This window comes from Mus pahari, chromosome 21 (genome assembly GCF_900095145.1).
Source record: "Mus pahari chromosome 21, PAHARI_EIJ_v1.1, whole genome shotgun sequence".
NCBI classification, from domain to species: domain Eukaryota; kingdom Metazoa; phylum Chordata; class Mammalia; order Rodentia; family Muridae; genus Mus; species Mus pahari.
Window position 1 is genome coordinate 47,443,630 of NC_034610.1, and position 21,342 is coordinate 47,464,971.

Genomic DNA, 21,342 nt, shown 5'->3' on the forward strand with positions numbered 1-21,342 from the left:
ACTGGTGCTGCTTATATATGCTTAGGATAGGCGTGGAGCCTCCTGATTGGATATGCCATCAGAACCTCATTAACATGCTCCAGGGCGAGCAGTGACTCAGCGGATACCCGAATGCACATGCGCACATTGCTTGTTTATCAAGAAAACATGCAGGAAGTTGGCGCCATCTTGTAATGGCGAATTACCTGGCTTCCCACATGTGTGTATGTGTTTGTGTGTATGTTTGTATGTGTGCTTGTGTGTGTGCTTGTATGTGTTTGTGTGTGTGTGTTTGTGTGTATGTGTTTGTGTGTGCGCTCGTGTGTGTGCTTGTACATGTTTGTGTGCGTTCGTGTGTGCTTGTGTGTGTGTTTATACGTGTTTGTGTGTTTGTGAGTGCTTGTATGTGTTTGTGTGTGCTTGCATGTATGTGTGAGTGTTTGTGTGTGTATGTGTGTGTGTTTGTGTGTGCTTGAATATGTTTGTGTGTGTGTGTATGTGTTTGTGTGTGTGCTTGTGTGTGTGTGTGTGTGTGTGTGTGTGTGTGTGATCCTAGGCCCTTGTATCAAGGAGAAGGCTCTATCATGGATCTGTATTGTCAGTCCATCGATTGAGATCTATATGCTCCATATGGGAGATCATTGTTGGGAGTGAAAGGATCAACAGTGTTTCTTGTATGTTTTGGTGAAGTGTACATTAAAATGTTAACCTTGCTCTTACCATCCAAGAATACTGCCATCCTTCCCACCTAAGAAGTCTGCAGTTTCCGATGAGATGTCATGTGTCCTTTCTGGGAGGCATGCAATCACTGCTGCATAGCATCATGTGTTACAGTCAGTGTAGTCAAGTCAAGAAACAAGGCCGCAGACAGCAGAAAATGAGATTAAACATTCTCTCTCTTGCAAATGGCATGGGCGTCTATGAGAGAACATCAGGGGAACTTAAAAAATCACCTAAGACTAGAGCCAATATGAGTTTACCAAGGTTGTGGGATATAAGACAGTTTTATAAAAAATAATTTTAACTCTATATGCCAGTAATGGACACTTTGAAACCAATACTTAAAACATAATGCTTCTCTGCTCACTGTGGCTCTGTTCCAACCTTGAAGCAGCGGTATTGGTCTGGCTTCTGGAATGGACAGAGTCCACCAGGAAAGACTGGGGGCAGGGGGAGATGGAGAGGGGCCCTGTCCGTAGAAGGTAAGATTAGATCATTAGCTCAGTGACCTCCTAAGGTTTCCATTGCTGTGTTCTCATCCTTTAGCTGTTTTGGTAATGATCTTCAAGTCCCAGAGAGCAACAGCACAGTTCCGCCTGATGCTCTCATTAAAATCCATGCAGCCCAACTCTGTGCTTTGTAGCAGCCTTGCAGAGCCTTGCAGAGCCTCGAAGAGCCTTCTCAGCTTGGGGAGCTGGGGATCCAGTCAGCTGAAATGTCATCTCGGCTCTACATAGGCATATGTGTACAAAGAAAAAAAATTCTTTTTAAGCATGTTTCTTTAAGCCCTTTAAGATAATAAAGGACCCAGTGCAGGGTGGTTGTGTTTGTGGAATCCTGTCAGCATAGAATACAAAGTTTAGTGACTATTTAAACTGGGCTGAGGCTGGTAAGAGTATAAAGCAGTGGCCCATAAGGACTCTTAAGCGCGGGAGCGAAGGAGCTGCCCCTCTTGCCAGTCTGCCTAGCCCAGTGAGGGCTGCTCCCATCCCCGTAGCCCAGGGGCCCAGCTTGCAATTGGTAGTGTCAGAAGTGGCTTGTAGCTTTGCCTTGGTTGTGAGATGATTTCATTCCAGGGGAGGGAGTTGGTAGGGGGGTGGGAGGAAATCCCTTGGAGGCTCAGAGCAACTGGCCCAAGCTCTCCTCCATGGAGGCTCGAGCGTCCTCAGAAAGGACCCTGGCCGATGTCCCTGCAGAGCTGAGGCGCTGTTCTCAGGGTTAACGTGAAATCTCTTCCCGTGGCACCGATCCTCTGATTCTATAGAGCCAGCTTGGACAGATTGAGGTCTCTGTGACTTTGGTGACCCTGCTTAAGCATTCTCACCACCGTGTCCCTCTTCTGCACTAGCACTGCCTCCTCCTGCTGCAATAATTTGATAAAGTCTTTGTAGTCACTCAGTCAAAAAAAAAAAAAACAAAAACATAATGCTTCATACAACTGCTAAAAGAAAATGAGAACTTGGGTATATATTAAAGATAAATGTGCTGAAAACTACAGACACTCATAAAAGAAAAACTAGATCAGTTGTAATCACAGACTGATCAACAGAGTGAATTTTTATTTTTATTTTTATTTTTTTTTTATTTTTTATTTTTTTAATTTTATTTTATTTTTATTTATTTATTTTTTTGGTTTTTGGTTTTTTGAGACAGGGTTTCTCTGTGTAGCCCTGGCTGTCCTGGAACTCACTCTGTAGACCAGGCTGGCCTCAAACTCAGAAATCCGCCTGCCTCTGCCTCCCGAGTGCTGGGATTTACCTCTCCCCTAGCTGACACCGGTGTCACTGCACTGGTGTGATTCTTTCTGTAGCGCCAGAGCAGAGACCTCAACCTTAATCAGTTAACACAGTCCCTCATGCGGTGGTGACCTCCAACCTTCACAATCCATAACAATTTGCTACTGTTATGAATCTTAATGTAAATATTTGATATGTGACCCCACCAAGGGTTGCAGCCCACCGGTTGAGAACCATTTCTCCAGCGACTTATTTTGTTTGTTTGTGGGTTCACTGGGGTTTGAGTATGTAAACAACTGTGACATCTATAAACTTAGGCTCATTTCTCCTTTCTGAGCCTGTGTTATTTTATTTCCGTTTTCCTTATTCTACTGGCTCGGGCATATCGCACCATGTTTGAAGTGGCAGAGAGTTGACGGGACATAGACACTTTGCCTTGTTCCAGTTGTAACCAGAATAGAAACCCTTGCTGCCCCTCAGTACGGATGCCAATGAGCAGACAGGATCAGTGCTTCCCTCGGAGAACTGGCAACCGGGTGGAGAAGCAAGACTTCCTCCAGTAACAAGTTTTATAAGAAAGCAGAACAACGTTCAGTCTCGCCTCTCGGGTCACATGGCTCCCCTCGTCTTTGGATACGTAGTGCTGGCGGGTTTGTCCTTATTTCCTCTCGCACGCTCCCCTTGTTATCATCCTTCCCTGTGTAGGGAGTTTTGTACACTCAGGCTGGCCTCTGAGTCATGATTCTTCCCAGTCATTATCTGAGTTACCTTTAGGTTAAAGATTAACTCCCAGTCAGTTAACAATGTGCACTTTCTGGGCAGCGTACAGTGTGCACGTCCAGATTCCTTCACACAGTGAGAAGCACAAATGGCCTCTCGTGACTCAAGAGAGGCAAGGACCCCCATCCTCTTCGACAGTATAAAGCACAGGTGTGCTCTTACAATAATGAGCTTAAAGTGTTCCCCATCTGTCCCCTTCACTGGCAAGGCTCAGCAGGATGTTTGCTTTGAGAAAGCCATCAGTGACTTGGAGTTTGTGGAGATCAATAAAACTAAAGCATTCAAAACAAATATAAAAATAAATCAGCAATCCGGGAGGATTCGCTCTCCTTGATTTTAACACTCAATACGAACAGAAGATATCCACAGCAGGACAGATAGATAAACAGACTGCGGAGACAGAATAGATAATCCAATGTGAGTACACGGAAATACATCCAGCGCATCCTGACAAGGGCCTACAAGCAAGTCAGTAGAAGGAGAAGGCCGTTTCAACATGCAGTGGCAGAGTTATTAAGGGAGACTCCAAACTGTAAAAGTTTTAGAAGATATTATAGATAAAAAATCTTCAGGATCAAGACTTGATGAGAAATTATTTCCTTGACTCAACATTATAATTCACAGGAGAAAAAAAATAAAATAAAACCAAGTTAAAATTAACCAAACTTTAAAGTATTTGTGATGGAAAAGATCCTATTATAAGAGTCCGAAAAAGAAGACACATGGTGTGAGAATATATCTGCAACTAATGCAGCGCCAGATCTAGAATCTGGAAAAAAAAAAATCAGAATGTAACAGAGAAAATTTAAGTTATTTCCAGGCAGTATGCAAAAGATATAATATGATGCTTTTAGAAGAAGAATATACAAATAGTAAATAAACCCACAGAAATATATTCAACACCCTTAGAAAAACTGTGCAAATTTTGACTGCTACGAGATATCTCTAAATATCTATAAAAGCAAATGTGAAAAATAAGTGGATCTAGAACAGGTGACCATGTAAAGTGTTATAGCTGCTGTGGGGAATAAGGACCCAAATACGCACTTACTGCGTAACAAAGCAACCCTCTTCATGGTCACTAAACACCCAGAAATAAAAAATTCTGTTCACACAAAACCTGGGAGCCCCATAGTTGTTCTATATGAAACATTAAAAACTAGAAATCTTCCACAAAATACCCATCAGAGGGGAATGAGTAATCCCAGCGGTACATCACATCAAGGACATTATTTGCTGATACAAAGTATCATAAAGGGACTGGACACAGGAAGGTGTGCCAAATGGGGAACTCTTTCAAAAGGTCCGGTTGTGTGTTTCTATGTAAATGGTGAGAGTTAGTAAAGGTTGGTGTGTTCATTTTAGTAAACAGAGGAATGAATGAGTGAATTCAGGGGTGGGTGTAAGAGTTTGATATTTATTCGCAGAACATTTTGGTGAATGAAAGTACTTATCTTTTAGTCACAGGACAATTTACTGAAAGCGGTCTTGCTCCTACGATCCTTTTTCTTCAAGCAGAACAATTTCAAGACTTGCCAGCAGGGGGCGAACAATTCCTTAGCTCGGAGCGACCCCTGTTCAGGTTTTTCTGCAGCTCACATTCATTCAGCCCGATGTTCTAATATGGGGGTAGTTTTTTTTTTTTTTTTATTATTATTATTTTCTTTATTTACATTTCAAATGCTATCCCGAAAGATTCCCATACCCCTCCCCCCACCTCTGTTCCCCTACCCACCCACTCCCACTACTTGGCCCAGGCCTTGCCTTGTGCTAGGTCATATAGAGTTTGGAAGACCAAGGAGCCTCTATTCCCACTGATGGCCGATTAGGTCATCTTCTGCTACAAATGCAGCTAGAAACACAAACCCAGGGGGTACTAGTTAGTTCCTGTTGTTGTTCCACCTACAGGGTTGCAGCCCCCTTCAGGTACTGGGGGTAGTTTTTTACAGTTCTTGTGACTTGTTTGTTTGTTTCATATTAGTAACAATCAAGAGTGTTTTCCGTCTGTAACCAGGACTTAACATTGTCATAGCAACACAACCTTCAACGTTCACTGTGATTTTTTTTTTAAGTGATGGTTTATAAATCAAAACATAAAATTCTAATTTTAACTAATTTGAAGCAAAGTACATTTCAGTAACATTAAATATATCATCATTGTTTGGGAAAAGATATCAAAAAAATTTTCATCCTAGGCTGGACATGGTGGCGCATACCTCTGATCAGAGCACTCATGAGGCGAGGATCTCTGTGAGTTCGAGGCCAGTGTTGTCTACAGAGTGAGTTCCAGGACATCCAGGCCTACACAGAGAAACCCTGTCTCAAAAAACAAAACAATGCTTTCATCCTATACAGCACTGAAGGACTTCTGTATAGCCCTGGCTGTCCTGGAACTCACTTTGTAGACTAGGCTGGCCTCGAACTCAGAAATTCGCCTGCTTCTGCCTCCCGAGTGCTAGGATTAAAGGTGTGCGCCACCACGCCCTGCCCCCTTTCCCTAACTCCAGGTCACCTCCATGCTACTGTCTGTGTCTACAAATGTGACTTATTTAAATTCTCTCTTCTGAGTATTCGGACCCACACCTTCCAAATCTATCCAAGCTGGAATGTGTAGGAGAAGGGCATCTCACTGTGTGTGTCCACCTTCTGTTCACGTATCAGTGGACACCCAAGTCGTTTCCTCCCTTTGGCTGTGGTGAGTCCTGCTGCTGTCTCCAGAGGAATATGGAATCAGCACACATGCAGAAATGGCTTGGGTCTCTTTAAGGAACAAACAAATGCATGTAAAGAAGCAGAGCTTCTTTATATCTGTTATATCTGTGTGCCTCTCCAAATGCCAACTGGCCTAGGAATTACACAGAATCTACTTGAAAGATTTGCATGATGGACTCTGGCCGTGATGGGCAGCACCTGCCAATGCTGCGTGCTGGGTTTTAAGGTCACGATGTTGTAAAACTCTGACCCTGACTATAGGAGACTATAATTAGTCTCCTTCACACAACTCAAGGGCTAGAGGGCAGAATACTTCCAAAGGGGCAGATTGTGTTACAAGGAAAAGGTGGACACAAGGATGACGTAAACCACCCCCCACACCCCTCTGGAGAAACCACATCAGAGGCTTCTGAAACACAGACGCGGCTCCTGCCCACGGCTCTCAGAAGCCCAACTTATCTTACCAATCGTCTTATAGAAGAAAGTATTCAGAGAGCATGAGGGCTGGTGGGTGCCCTACGTAGGGATGGTAGGAGGGAGGGATGAAAAGGGAGACAATTAGGTAATTATATTTTAATTTCAAAAAATTAAAATTAAAAGGAGGGTTGGTGAGATTAAGAGCACTGACTGCTCTTCCGGAGGTCATGAGTTCAAATTCTAGCAACCACGTGGTGGCTCACAACCACCCATAATGAGAAACAAATAAAAACTTTGGGACGGGAGTGAGGGAGGAGGGGCGGAGCGAGGGGAGGGGCGGAGCGAGAGGGGAGGGGCGGAGCGAGTGGGGGCCCCCCCACCGGAGGGAATGGGGACTGGAGCAAGAGGGAGAAGGGAAAGGGAAAAAGAGAAAAAGAAAAATTAAGAGAAGGAAACAGGCTGTGGATCATCACTCATCCACCCCCTCTTCTGGCAGGTATGTGATAGAAATTGGTTGTCTGATCTCACTAAGGCTGCACAAGTCTCTTTTCTATTTTTTGTCCCTGTTCTTTCTTCGGATAGGAGCATTTCTGGGGTAAAAACTTTGAGATGGGTGAGTGGCCCCATCCCTAACCAGTGGCCATGCCTATCTACTGGAGGTGGTCTCCACAGGTTCTAGCTCCGCCTTCTCTGTACCTTTTGGCTGAAGTTATCCCCATTGAATCCTGGAGACTTCACATTTCCCTGGTATCTGGGACTCTCCAGTGGCTATCCCCAGTTCCTCATCCCCCTGCTATATATTTCTTTTTGATTTCCTGACCCTCTGTACCTCTCTCAAATCTCCTCCAGTTCCCAATACGGTCACCCTTATTTCCTTCCCCTCCTTTCTCCCTTCCCAGTCTCCCTGTTATTTGTGTTTTGAAACAAATTGTCAGCTCACCCTCAGAAAGAATACTGCAGGCTGTGTAACAATCCCCAGGGTATGACTGTCCCGGATCCCACCTCCCCTGCCATGGCTGAAACTTTGCATTTTGCATCTATTCTTGAGTGCCAAGCACAGAAAAATAGTTTTGCATGTGACTTAATAAATGAGTGCAAAGATTTTCCTGTGTTTGTTGACGTTTCTGTTTCCCATGAATATCATAGACCACATGTTCACTCCTCAGTTGAGAAGTAAAGTCTTTCTTGATCCATTCTGCTCTTTCTTTAGAGTGACTTTCTGATCCCAGTGCCCCAAGGGCACATTCACTTCAAGATCTCTTCTGGGGGATGTGAGGAGATGTCTCAGTGAGTAAATGCACTTGCTGTGAACACTGAAGGCCTCAGTTCAAATCACTAATACCTATGTAAAAATCCAGGTGCCTTCGACAGGGAGAGGAGGTTACCCAGCTCTTAATAAAGTGAGTGACTCTTTCTTGAAGGACTGAGTGGAGCACCTTACATACATCACACATGCATACATGTGCACAGACACTAAAATAAAATCGAAAATAAATTTACTTAGAAGACATGATTCTGGTTTAGAATGGGAACTTTGGTGAGTGAACTTGAACGTGATAAATGTGATTTTAAGCAGACACTATGACATCTTGTTTACAGGCTGAAGTTCCTCGCCGTGGTTAGGATGAGAGTGTTCCAGTTACAGACTTACTGGGAAAGCGTGGAAGTCCTTTAGCACAAAAGTTTTTAGCACAAAAGTTTTAAACCAAAGGAGCCCCCTGCCGCGCGGACGGGTGTAATAGGAGTGGTCGGCGGCACCATCACGTGACTCATCTCGGAGCAGCCTTTTGGTTCTGTCAGCCTTTCAGGGGACACCGATGGATAGGTTGATTGTGGCCACACGGCACTGTTAGTTTTCTGAACCTGAGCCGAGTTTCATCCCATGACCTTAGATTTCACAGACAGGAAGTAGTGGGGGAATATTTCTCCTCCCTGGGAAGATACCCAGAAGCGGATGGCAACTGGCTTGTCCCAGCTGCCGTCTGGTTGCTGCAAGCTCTTTGCCTCTTTCCAGAAGGTCTGGTGTGACTCGGTGGGTGGGATAACCCAGGCACTTGCACACACGGCCACCTTTGTCAAATGAGTGCTTCTGCCAGCAGTGTGAGGCAGCTCCGTGGTGTGCTTCCTGTGAGAAGGCAAAGCCCAGCAAAGGCTTTCTTCCCGCCTCCGTCAGAGAGCAGCAGACTTTCCCCAGGGTGGAGTCGCGCAAACAACTGTAAAAGGCTCTTGAAAGGCCATTTTACTCTTATTAACTTAAAAAAAAAAATCTGACGTGTGCACCAGTACAGTATCTATAAATAAACTTCTCTTTAAAAGTAACCCACTAGAGCTGGAGCAGTGGAGGGCATGCTCTTGAAATCGCAGCACCTGCGAAGTAGAAGGGTCCTGAAGTCCTTCAGAGGAAATGAGGGCAGCCTGGGCTACGTAAGACCTTGACGGGGAGTCAGAATTAAATGAATACAGAAATTGAAAATACCAACCGTATTTTCTGTACAGTTGTGCCCTAGTCCTCCTGCAATGTGTTTGCCCTCAAGTGGATGTTTTGGTAGGAATGACCCAATGTTATCTGCTCACCGGAGCATGTTTTGAAGGTCTGTACTAGAAACGGATATAAAGTTTGTTTCTGCTTTTAGTAACATGCGACTTTGGTAACATAACAATAAATATCTGAAAAATGATATATCAATGTGACAACATGCTTATAACCACTGGGACAAGTTTGCTGCACTACTGAACTACAGTTCCTGTACAACAGAACACTTGCAGACCATAAACCTTATCAGCTCTGGGAACCAGTTCAAAGGTTATAGTCACAACGGGCTCAGCAGAGAGTCCAGGCAGGGATGTGTCTGTGACAGGTTCCCACTCAGCATCTGTTGTCTAAGGAAGTTTGTGGTGGTGGCATTCACTTTATGAAGAGATCATGGCAGGTCCCTGGGCAAAGCTACTGACCCTTTACACTTATAACCACATCACCCCGTGGTTCGTATGTGATGTCTTCCCCCTAGGCTTGTATTTGAACACGTGGCCCCACCTCACAGTGTTGTCTGGGAAAGTTATGAAGCCTGCAGGAGAGATGGCACTTGAACAGGAGGAAACGTGGGGGCGGGTCTTGAGGTTTTGTAGCCTGATCCCCACTTCCTGTTTTCTCTCTGCTTCCTTACCACCAGTGACAGCCTTCTGCCCCTGCTTCCAAGCTCTTCTTGCCATAATGAACTGCATTCCCTTGTAACTGAAAGCCAGGAAAAAAAAATCCATTCTGCCTTAAGTTGCCTTGATTAGGCATCTCATTGCTGGAATGTGTAAAGCCATTGTGGGGTCCACTTAAATCCAACATAGCTCAAACACCAGGTCAATGCAGATGACAAAAAAAAAAAAAAGTATTGTAATCACGCTGTTATTGATCCATCCTGGCCAGGGAACAGACTCTAGAGCTGAACTGCATCTGTGAAGTGAAGCTGTACAGCATATTTAAGGATAAGACTACAAATTAAGGAGGAACGGGGTAGGCTGTAGCACTGTCCGATTGTATTTTGACACGGGGTTGGGCAAGGGAGTCTCCATTGTGGTTTTGCCCTGACTCAGGGCCAGCAAGTTACGGGAGACAAGGAAACATTCCAGGGCCACCTGGTTTCAAGGCCTTTGACTCAGAGCTTTGGTAGTCAGACCTCATCCTGGATATTTGATGTGTAACTCAAGATGATAAGAGAACAAGGAGTTGGTTTTGGGCCTGGGACCATGAACTCAGTTTGATCCCACCAAAAAGATGGAGAAGTTGTCCCTGTGATGGCTGGATGCAGAAAACTTTCTCCTTACAAAGCAATGGAGCACTCCTGAAACTACATTGTTTCCTGTGGTGGCTGAAGGCACTGCCACTAGCAAGCATGTACTTGGTATTGTAGCTAGGTCTAAGAACAGCTTCTTTTCTTTTTAAAGATTTATTTATTTATTATATCTAAGTACGCTGTAGCTGTCTTCAGACACCCCAGAAGAGGGCATCAGATCTCATTATGGATGATTGTGAGCCACCATGTGGTTGCTGGGATTTGAACTCTGGACCTTTAGAAGAGCAGATAGTGCTCTTAACTGCTGAACCATCTCTCCAGCCCCCCCCCCCCAGTACAACTTCTTGATACACAGTGCCATCTATACAGCCATACAAGAAGTACCAGGAGCCTTGCTTGGGGCATGTATTGCATGTTATTTTATATCTTGAAGGGTCTGACAGACCTTGTTCTTTATTATATGTAAGTACACTGTAGCTGTCTTCAGACACTCCAGAAGAGGGCGTCAGATCTTGTTACGGATGGTTATGAGCCACCATGTGGTTGCTGGGATTTGAACTCCGGACCTTCGGAAGAGCAGTCGGGTGCTCTTACCCACTGAGCCATCTCACCAGCCCCAGACCTTGTTCTTACAGCAGTGGTTTTCAACCTTCCTAACGTTGTAACCCTTTAATACAGTTCTTCATGTTGTAGTGACCCCAAACCATAAAATTATTTTCTTTACTATGCCATAACTGTAATTTTGCTACTGTTATGAATCATAATGTAAATATCTGATATTTAGGATGTCTGATATCTATACCCCAAAGGGTCCTGCAGTTTGAGAACCAATGTTCGAGGTTAAAGTTCACAGGTGAGCACAGAGAGATGGAAATTCCATCTGTCCTTCCCTTGACTCCAACTTACCCGGAATGCCTCACACCCTAATAGGGAACCATCAGCTCAGCTTGGGAAGCCACTGTTAGTCCTGCTCTGGTTAAAGATTATCAGATTCCTTGGTTAAAGTGAGCTGTTGGAAACAAAGTGGCCATGTCTTAGATACAAGTACCAGGAACTCCAGGGATTGGCAAGCTTGTTTCTGTTGGTAACTTAATACACTTGAGTAGCTCTTCAAAATAGTGACATTGTCCAGGTACACAGCAGTGCATGATAAGAATCCAGGATAATATTGTTCTTCACCTTTACTGTGTGAGCGAAGACTGGAAGCGAATTCTACCTGTAAATACTGATTCTTCTCACTTTAGAGGTCTAAGTGTTCTTGCTTGCATGCCTGTGTACATGCAGTGCCTGCAGAGGCCAAAAAAGGTTTCGGGATTGTCCAGCAGTTGGAGTCAGACATCTGTGTGCTCCAATGTGATGTGGGGGCTGGAAGTGAATCCAGGGCCTCTGGAAGAGCCACTAATGCTCTTAACTGCTGAGCCATCTCCCCGGATGCTGAAGTCTGAATGTTTGATAGGTAATAGGATTAGAAATTTAAGTCAAAGGCTGGAGAAATGACTTAGAGGTTAAGAGCCCTGGCTGCTCTTCCAGAGGTCCTGAGTTCAATTCCAAGAAACCACATGGTGACTGTCTTAGTCAGGGTTTCTATTCCTGCACAAACATCATGACCAGGAAGCAAGTTGGGGAGGAAAGGGTTTATTTGGCTTACATTTCCATACTGCTGTTCATCACCAAAGGATGCAGGACTGGAACTCAAGCAGGTCAGAAAGCAGGAGCTGATGCAGAGGCCATGGAGGGATGTTCTCTACTGGCTTGCTTCTCCTGGCTTGCTCAGCCTGCTCTCTTATAGAACCCAAGACTACCAGCCCAGAGATGGTCCCACCCACAAGGGGCCTCTTCCCCTTGATCACTAATTGAGAAAATGTCCCACAGCTGGATCTCATGGGGGCATTTCCCCAACTAAAGCTCCTTTCTCTGTGATAACTCCAGCTGTGTCAAGTTGACACAAAGCTAGCCAGTACAGTGACTCACAACCATCTGTAATGGGATCTGATGCCCTCTTCTGGTGTGTCTGAAGACAACTACAGTGTACTCATATGCATTAAATAAATAAATAAATAAATAAATAAATAAATAAATCTTTAAAAAAAATTAAGTCAAAGCATTAGTTATTCGTATTAAACCCTTGAAGTTGTCCCCTGACCAGATAGTTTATGCTTCAGCATAGAGATAAACTGGAAGAGCATTGGGAAGCATAGTAAAGCGCAGGTCATCTGCATTGTAAACTGGTAAGAGATCTTTTCGCAAAACAGGAAGAAGCTGAGACTACTACGCAAAGCTACAAGGGAAAAAAAGCTGAGCCTTGTTTTGTCAATTTCTGTGCCATCCAGACCGATTCTGCCATGTGAACTAAGACACATTTCATGTGTTTATAGATTCTGATAATAGATACCATTTCAAGTAAACAGCACTTTCCTAGAGTCATTACTTATATTCGAAGGGATACGGTCAAACATTTCACACTGAAGATGTCTACAGTTGTCACAAGTTAGCACCTTTCCTCTAGTTTCAGACTCTTCTTGACTCTGGAATGACAGTCACATGCCCTTGCCCACAAAGAGGACAGAGGCTACAGGCTGGCACTGTTTGCTCTGTGAACCAGAAGTGAACTTTAATTCCTTTTCTCCCTCCAACAATGCAGCTGCAGTTTAATTGTCAACAATGCCTGGACTCCGTATCATTTTTCTGTGGGGAGCTCCACCCCTCCCCCACCCACCCCCACACATAGCCACATAGGAAAGCTGCCAAGACTCAATATATTAGAGTTTTATTAAGAAATTGACATTTCTCGGTATAGACATACCTACATCCTGTAGAATAATAATTTTTGGTTGTCTTACAATATTTGGACTGACTAAAACCGGCCCCCAAATGTCCCTGCTTTGTAGCCACGCTAAAATTTTCGCTTAGGAATGCGTTTACATCACCCTCTTCCTGCTACAAGCTTCTACATGAAGGGTAATCAGCTTAATTGTTTCAAAGTTCAAGTGGCAGGAACTCTGACAGATAAGCAGGTGCCCACAGGACAGACATTACCCTGGCTAATAACACAGAAAAGGGCAAGGAGGACCAGACTTCTCAGGGCAGTCATCTGCCTCACGTCATCACATCTCCTGAACACATGGCTCCCCACAGCCTCCATTTAAACAGTCCTTAAACACTTCAGATACACTTTCCCTACAGACTCTGAGACTTCACCTTCTTCCCACTGTGGTCCTGTTCTTAAAAAAAATTTTTTTTTCTAATTCTGCTTGGTTATTTCTCAGCAATGAACGTACTGACCACACGGGTCATTTTCTAAGGATCTTCCTTACTTTCTTCAAGAAGTATGGACTCCCAAGGTGCAGAAGTCAGATTTAGGATTTAAAGGGTGGGGGTTCATTTTGCATATTGGTCCTTGTCAGAAAAAGTAGAACAAAGCCACCATCTACCTACAGGTCGCCCCTAAGAGCTATGGACTCTGAATTAAGTACCCAGTATATCTCTCATGGTTCACTGACATTTCCTGCTCCTTAGGAACCCACTCACACTTCTGCGGCCGTGGCCTGTTTCCTCAAGATTACAGGAATTATAATCAGTTCCTCTTTACAACTTCGGCATCTAGCTCAGAGAATGGGAGCCTATCCATTTAATGAAGCCCCGCTAGGATGCTTCAGGCCAAGTGGGTCATGTAACTAAGCACATATCCTGCTAATTGGGTGGCAAAGCCTTTATATTATACATAAAGCAAACCCAGGAGGACTGGGTACTACATAGGCAGGCTAAGTACCGCAGAACTCAAGAGTAACGTTCCATGTCCCAAGTTTTCCTGTTAGCTCATTTACCTCAGACTTGAGGATGGAGCATGAAGATGCCAGAATGAGGGAGCAGGGAGTGGAAAACACAGATTACTCTCCCTATCCAAAGGGCAGGAAAGAGCAGAGCTCAACAGACTCTACTCTGCTCCTGTGAAACACAAAGAAGACCCTCCCACACCAGCCAAGGGGGTGGAGCCTACACTTCTACCTTTGGCCAGCTGTGAAGCCAGCTGGACCCAGCTCTCCAGCTCCGCTGCCAGGGTAGTGCCAGTGAAGGCTGAGTAGACTGAGAGGGTCATCCCCATTCAGTGGTGATGAAGCTTTCTCCAGGATGCCAGCATCACTGGAGACTTGGCAGAAGCAGTAAGTGGTACTGTTCACATCCCGGCATGGGAGGCATCAGCCATGAATGAACAGAGATCTGAATTCCCCACCCTGCTTACCTCCTCTCATCCTAATGTCAGTGGAGGAGGTGAAATACTTCAGCTCCCAGAGAGTAAGAGCGAGGCCGAGCCCCCAGTATTTCTGCAGGGATGATGTCAGAGGAGTACCGAAGATGCAAAATGCTAAATGCAGAATTCTATAATGCCTAAAATAATCCAGGTTTTAATTGAAAACAATCATGAGAAGCAGAAAAATATGTTGAAGACAAAAGAAACCCACCTCACATAGAAACAAACACTGACAGAAGAAATGTGGCTGTACCAACGAGCACTGTACGACGGCATCGTAAAAATGTTCCAACCAGCAATCACAAATGTACATGAAACAAATTAAAAAACTGATGCTCAATGGAATCAATAAAAGTTTTCAGCAAATAGAAGACATCAAGAAGCAAAACACAGATAACATTTTACAAATAAAACAATAGCCTATATGTAGACCTACTTGGAACAACACCAGAATAGATAAAAGGGAACATAAAACCATACAAAACCCTAGACAGACTGGCAGGAAGTACCAAACTTGTAAAGAACAGACTGAAAGATACGCACACAAGAGTCTATGGGCAAAACAAAACAACACCTTCTAAGTTATTACATCAACGTCGGTGGCAAGTTTTATTATCTAAACATCTTTACAGATGACAAAAAGAATGATTATCCTGGAAGGGACATATGAAAATCTTTGGTAGACGAATATAATATCAAAGTGGACCCAGGAAACCTAAAATTTAAGGCAACCTCTGGAGGTTCACAGGTTGGAACAAGGGCACAATCATTGCAGAGGGGAAATTACATCACTGTGTCATTTGTCGTGTGCACGGTGAAGATGTTAAGGGATGGGTGACAAATTCTCTTCAGATCTACACAGCTTCAAACTGAAGAGCTAAGCCTGGCAAAGCCTTTCTCCCATGGCTGTGGGGGTGGGGGGGTCTCTTGTGCAGAGAAAACACTCTTCTCAATGAAAAGAAAAATGTCACTTTGCAAGTGCCAATGAGTTCTCTGGGGTTTCATCCAAAGTCCAATTTTAATGACCTGAGAGAAGCGTGCTCAGGGCTCTTTTCAGTCTTCATGCATTTCTAGTGAAGATGACTGGGGTGTGTGTGCATGTGCATATGTGAGAGTGTGCATGTGTGTGGGTGTGTTACGTGTGTAGGTGTGCACATGTGTGTGCATGTGTACATACATGTGTGTACATGCGTGTGCACCTGTGTGTGCACATGTGTTATATGCATGTGCACATGTGTATGTGTACATGTGTGTATAAACATAGAGTCTGATTTTTATAAAAGCTAGATATCCTCAACTCACAAATTTTCCATCAAAAGTCCAGTTTTTGAAAGCCACTAAACCTGAAGAGATCCAATCACAATTTGTTTTAAAAGCATAAGACTTTGGTTATTGGAGGAGACAGAAAAGATAGAAATGGGAACTCATTTAGTTAAAACTGAAAATCCAAGTAAAAATTAATCCAGAACCATTTTCCATTTTTTAAAAAATGGGACATGAGCTACCCCAGTCCTTTACTTAGTTTTATTAACAACAATATGATTCCAACATCAGGTCCCCAGACCATGTACACTGCCCCTTGTCCCTTAAGGGAGAACTAAGAACACTTCCAGGTTTGAGGCGAAGTGTCTTTACTCCCAGTGCTTTAGTAACACATCTAACTCTTAGACAGGAAACCTGCACGGCACAGGACAAGAACACGCTGCAGATGTGCTGAGTCGTCACACATGACACCAGGGACATCGACACCACACAGGAGTCCCAGTTTTAACTCCACTCGACAGTTTCCAAACAACGCAGAAGTGTAGAGGACTGTATAAAATATAAGACTCTTTCAAAAAGATCTATGGTGTATTTTTTTAATTAAAAAAAAAAAAACCAGTCAGTCTTCTTGGCTGAAGATTGGCAAATGTGTTTTCAACCTCAGCAGTTCTGAAACTGACTCTTGTCGGTCCTGGTAGAAGCTGAGGCCGGTGATGAGTTCCACGTCGGTGACCCGAGCTCTGTGCAAGGCCAGCAACTCCTCAACCCATGAAGACTCCCGCTTCCCATGCTGGGACAGAAGATTAGGAAGTTACCAGAGAACACTCGGTCCGCCTTCCCAGTAAGGTCCCCCTCCGCTCAGCTTATTTACTTAGGACATTTTAGGCTGGGAAATGACAGAAGTCACAGGTGTGTGTGTGTTGCCTGAATGCATTATCTGTGCATCATGAAAAATCAGGTGACCAGATCTCCTGGAACCAGAATTATTGATGGTTGCTAGTTACTATTTAGTGCTAAGAGTCCAACCCAGGGCTACTGGAAAAGCAGCTAGTGTTCTTAATCACTGAACCATCTCTCCTGCCCCAGTGAGCCAAAGCCAGGTTGGGTTTAAAGATCAAGCATAAGATGTGAGCAACTATGTCAAACCAACTCTAGTTATCACAGGAATGTGTCATCTTTATGGTCTCATGGAACTGGGGTTGGAAACTACGTAAGATGAAATTTCATTTCTGAAGAGAGTAAAGACCTTGACAATGTGATCAGAAAAAAAAAAAAAAGGCAGACTTTCTGGTCACTGGAAGTAGAGGCCATAGTTAAATCAGACAGCAGGGATAGAAGGACGCATCCATATGCTCTAAGCATCTCTGAAAATGGCCATGGGAAAAGGTCAAAGACATATAGCAGAAAGGTCTATGGGGCCAGGAAGATGCTGTCAAACCTGGCAGAGTGAACTTCATCCCCAGGACAAAGGCTGGGGAAGGAGGGAGCCAACTTCTGAGAGATGTTCTCTGAGATTCACACAGCATTTGCTCACACACATGTGCACACACATACATGCTCACACATATGTGCACACACACACACATTATAAATGTAATAGTTTTTTAAAGCCCCATGCACTCTTGGGACCTTATTAGTAGAAAATAATGAAGAGTTTTACCATACAAGGAGCAGAACAGCAACTTCGAATTTCCCATCAAACTTAAATCAGCTGCTGCTCCATCCCCTCCCAGCCACAACCCTTACTTTGAGGGGAGCACCTGAAGCCATTAACTCCTTGTCAGCAGGCAGCATCCGTTTATTTCAGCATTCTTAGGAATGGGTAAAGAAGACTTATAACCAGAGTGTTTCTTCAGGCTAATGCAACTAATGCTTAGTCGCTCTTTCAGAGGGGAAGCAGAAGAAACAGTAACTGTGTAACAAGCATTAAAATAACTTTCTTTCTGGCTCACTGCAACATTTAGTGTCTTTTATGCTGCCATTAAAGAACTGAATACAATGTTCCCATCAACTAGGGAGGACACTCCTTTTTCGAATGGCAGAGTAGAACAGCCTTGTGACCTTTGACTCAAGTCACTCAACATTTTGAGGGAAGGATAAATTTGGGGCTGCCTCTCCCCGCCCCCAACCCTGGCAGGTCGGTGCAGAATTCAAATGTGAAATCTGAAAAGCAGGAATCATATTTAGTTCATGTGGGCCAAAGCCACGAGTAAGCATGGTGGAACAGAAGAGGTGAACAGCCTGAGTCTCTTCTGGCTCCACTGATCACAGCACCGTGCCAACAGGCACACAGTTGACCTTAATACAAGAGGCTCCTTCCTTGCTTCTCTGTATTGATGCTTCAGCTATTTACTCCAGAGCATATTTAATGTTTAATACTTATTACATCATTCTGGACAACTGATGTGTATTTAACAGCAACTTAATCTCTCAAGGAAAAGAATTGATGAAAAAAAAATCAACAATTGTTACAAAAAAAAAAAAAAAGAGCCACCACTGAAATGGCAAATACTATAAGAAAGATCTTCATATTGTTAGATATGGAAGAACTACATTTAAATGCTTTCCTACTCACTATAGCTTTAACATTAATTTATAATAGTGAGATTACAAGTCTAGTTTTGGGGGTTCCTTCCGATCTGTGCCAGTTTACCTTGGGCACAAACTCCACAGCCAGTCTCACAGCAGCCAGAGGAGGCTTCACTATCAGGCACTCTAGCACGCCCAGGATCTTAGAATCAGGGGTGAGGACGACTTGACATCTGTTCCAGCACCACTGGGAGTAACTGGGATCAGCGGGATCCAGGGACACAGGAATTCGCCCAAACAGTGGTTCTGGTTCCTTCCAGTCTATGCTGGTTTATCTTGGGCGGAACTCCCACAGCCAGTGCCACAACACCCAGAGGAGGCTCCAATCCCAGGCATTCTAACAAGCCCAGGATCACAGGATCGCAGAATCCGAGGAGCTTGATCACACCAGGATCTCAGGGTTCCAGAGGCAGCTTGACTCCTAGGAGCTCTGACACACCCAGAATCTCAGGATCCCAGGATCTCAGGATCCCAGGATCACAGAATCACAGAATCACAGAATCACAGGGTCAGAGAGACAGCTGGACTCTGAGGAGTACTGACACAACTAGGGTTATAGGAAGGACAGGTTCCAGTCAGATATACCTAAGGCAGGTAGCACTAGAGATAATAAGATGGTGGGACATGCCAGCAAGATTCTGCTGAAGGGACCCTGATAAAGCGGCCACTTGTGAGGCTATGCCAGTGCCTGGAAAACACAGAAGTGGATGCTCACAGTCAGCTATTGGATGGAACACAGGGCCCCCAATGGAGGAGCTAGAGAAAGTACCCAAGGAGTTGTAGGGGGCTGCAACCCTGTAGGTGCAACAACAATATGAACTAACCAGTACCCCCTGAGCTCATGTCTCTAGCTGCATGTGTAGCAGAAGATGGCCTAATCGGCCATCTTTGGGAAGAGAGACCCATTGGTCTTGCAAACTTTATATGACCCAGCACAGGGGAAGGCCAGGGCCAAGTAGTGGGAGTAGGTGGGTAGGGGAGCAGGGGCAGGGGTGGGGTATGAACTTTCAGGATAGCATTTGAAATGTAAATAAAGAAAATAATAATAAATAAATAAAAATAAATAAAAATTAAAAAAATAAGATGGTGGGAAGCAAGCGTAAGAACATAAGCAACTGAAACCAAGGTTACTTGGCATCATCAGAACCCAATTCTCTCACCATAGCAAGACCTGGATATACCATCACACAGGAAAAGCAAGGCTTGGATTGAAAATCACTTCTCATGAAGATGATAGAGGACTTTAAGAAGGACATAAATAATTCTCTTAAACAAATACAAGAGAACACAGGTAAACAGGTAGAAACCCTTAAAGAGGAAACACAAAAACCCCTTAAAGAATTACAGGAAAGCCGGGCGTGGTGGCACATCCCTTTAATCCCAGCACTCGGGAGGCAGAAGCAGGCGGATTTCTGAGTTCAAGGCCAGCCTGGTCTACAAAGTGAGTTCCAGGACAGCCAAGGCTATACAGAGAAACCCTGTCTCAAACAAACAAACAAACAAACAAAAATACAGGAAAACACAATCAAACAGGCGAAGGAAATGAACCAAAACATCCAAAATCTAAAAATGGAAATGGAAACAATAAAGAAATCACAAAGGGAGACAATCATGGAGTTAGAAAACCTAAGAAAGAGATCAGGAGTCACAGATACAAGCATCACCAACAGAATACAAGAGACAGAAGAATCTCAGGTGTAGAAGATTCCATAGAGAACATTGACACAACAATCAAAGAAAATGCAAAAGGCAAAAGGCTCCTAACCCAAAACATCCAGGAAATCTAGGACATACTGAGAAGACCAAACCTAAGGATGGGTATAGAAGAGAGCAAAGATTCCCAACTTAAAGGACCAGTAAATATCTTCAAAATTATAGAAGAAAAATCTCCTAACCTAAAGAAAGAGATGCCCATAAACATACAAGAAGCCTATAGAACTCTAGAGAGACTGGACCAGAAAAGAAATTCCTCTCATCACATAATAATCAAAATACCAAATGCACTAAACAAAGAAAGAATTTTAAAAGCAGTAAGGGAAAAAGGTCAAGTATCATATAAAGGCAGACCTATCAGAATTATACCAGACTTCTCACCAGAGACTATGAAAGCCAGAAGATCCTGGGCAGATGTTATACAGACCCTAAGACAACATAAATGCCAGCCTAGACTACTCTACGTAGCAAAACTCTCAATTACCATAGACAGAGAAACCAAGATATTTCATGACAAAACCAAATTTACACAGTATCTTTCCACAAATCCAGCCCTACAAATAATAATAGATGGAAAACACCAACAAGAAGGAAACTACACCCTAGAAAAAAAGCAAGAAAGTAATTTTTCAATAAACCCAAAAGAAGATAGCCACACAAACATAATTCCACTTCTAAAACAAAAATAACAGGAAGTAACAATCACTTCCTTAATATCTCTTAACATCAATGGACTCATTTCCCTCAATAAAAAGACATAGACTAACATATTGGATACGTAAATAGGACCCAGCATTTTGCTACATACAGGAAACACACCTACATGACAAAGACAGACAAAGGACACTGTCAATAGGACAAAAAGGCCACCAACAGATTGGGGAAAGATCTTTACCAATCCTACATCCAATAGAGGACTAATATCCAATAGAACTCAAGAAGTTAAACTCCTGAGAATCAAATGACCCTAATAAAAATGAGGTACAGAGCTAAACAAAGAATTTTCAACTGAGGAATATTGAATGGCTGAGAAGCACCTAAATAAATGTTCAACATCCTTAGTCATCAGGGAAATGCAAATCAAAACAACCCTGAGATTCCACCTCACACCAGTCAGAATGGTTAAGATCAAAAATTCAGGTGACAGCAGATGCTGGAGAGGATGTGGAGAAAGAAGAACACTCCTCCATTGCTGGTGGGGTTGCAAGCTGGTACAACCACTCTGGAAATCAGTTTGGCAGTTCCTCAGAAAATTGAACACGGTACTACCTGAGGACTCAGCATTACCACTCCTGGGCATACACCCAGAAGATGCTCCAACATGTAATAAGGACACATGCTCCACTATGTTCATAGCAGCCTTATTTATAATAGCCAGAAGCTGGAAAGAACCCAGATG

The 21,342-nt window shown here is 43.7% G+C and overlaps 1 protein-coding gene across 1 annotated transcript in view; it reads right to left on the reverse strand.

Annotated features, from left to right (window-relative positions):
* Positions 1-15,625: 15,625 nt before the first annotated feature.
* Enpp1 (ectonucleotide pyrophosphatase/phosphodiesterase 1) overlaps positions 15,626-21,342 on the reverse strand; it is a 73,452-nt gene continuing 67,735 nt past the window's right edge. The window contains exon 25 of the mRNA XM_021221210.2: positions 15,626-16,431. Within this exon, the coding sequence (XP_021076869.1) occupies positions 16,261-16,431 (171 nt within the window). The 3' untranslated portion in view covers positions 15,626-16,260. The remainder of the gene's footprint in view (positions 16,432-21,342) is intronic.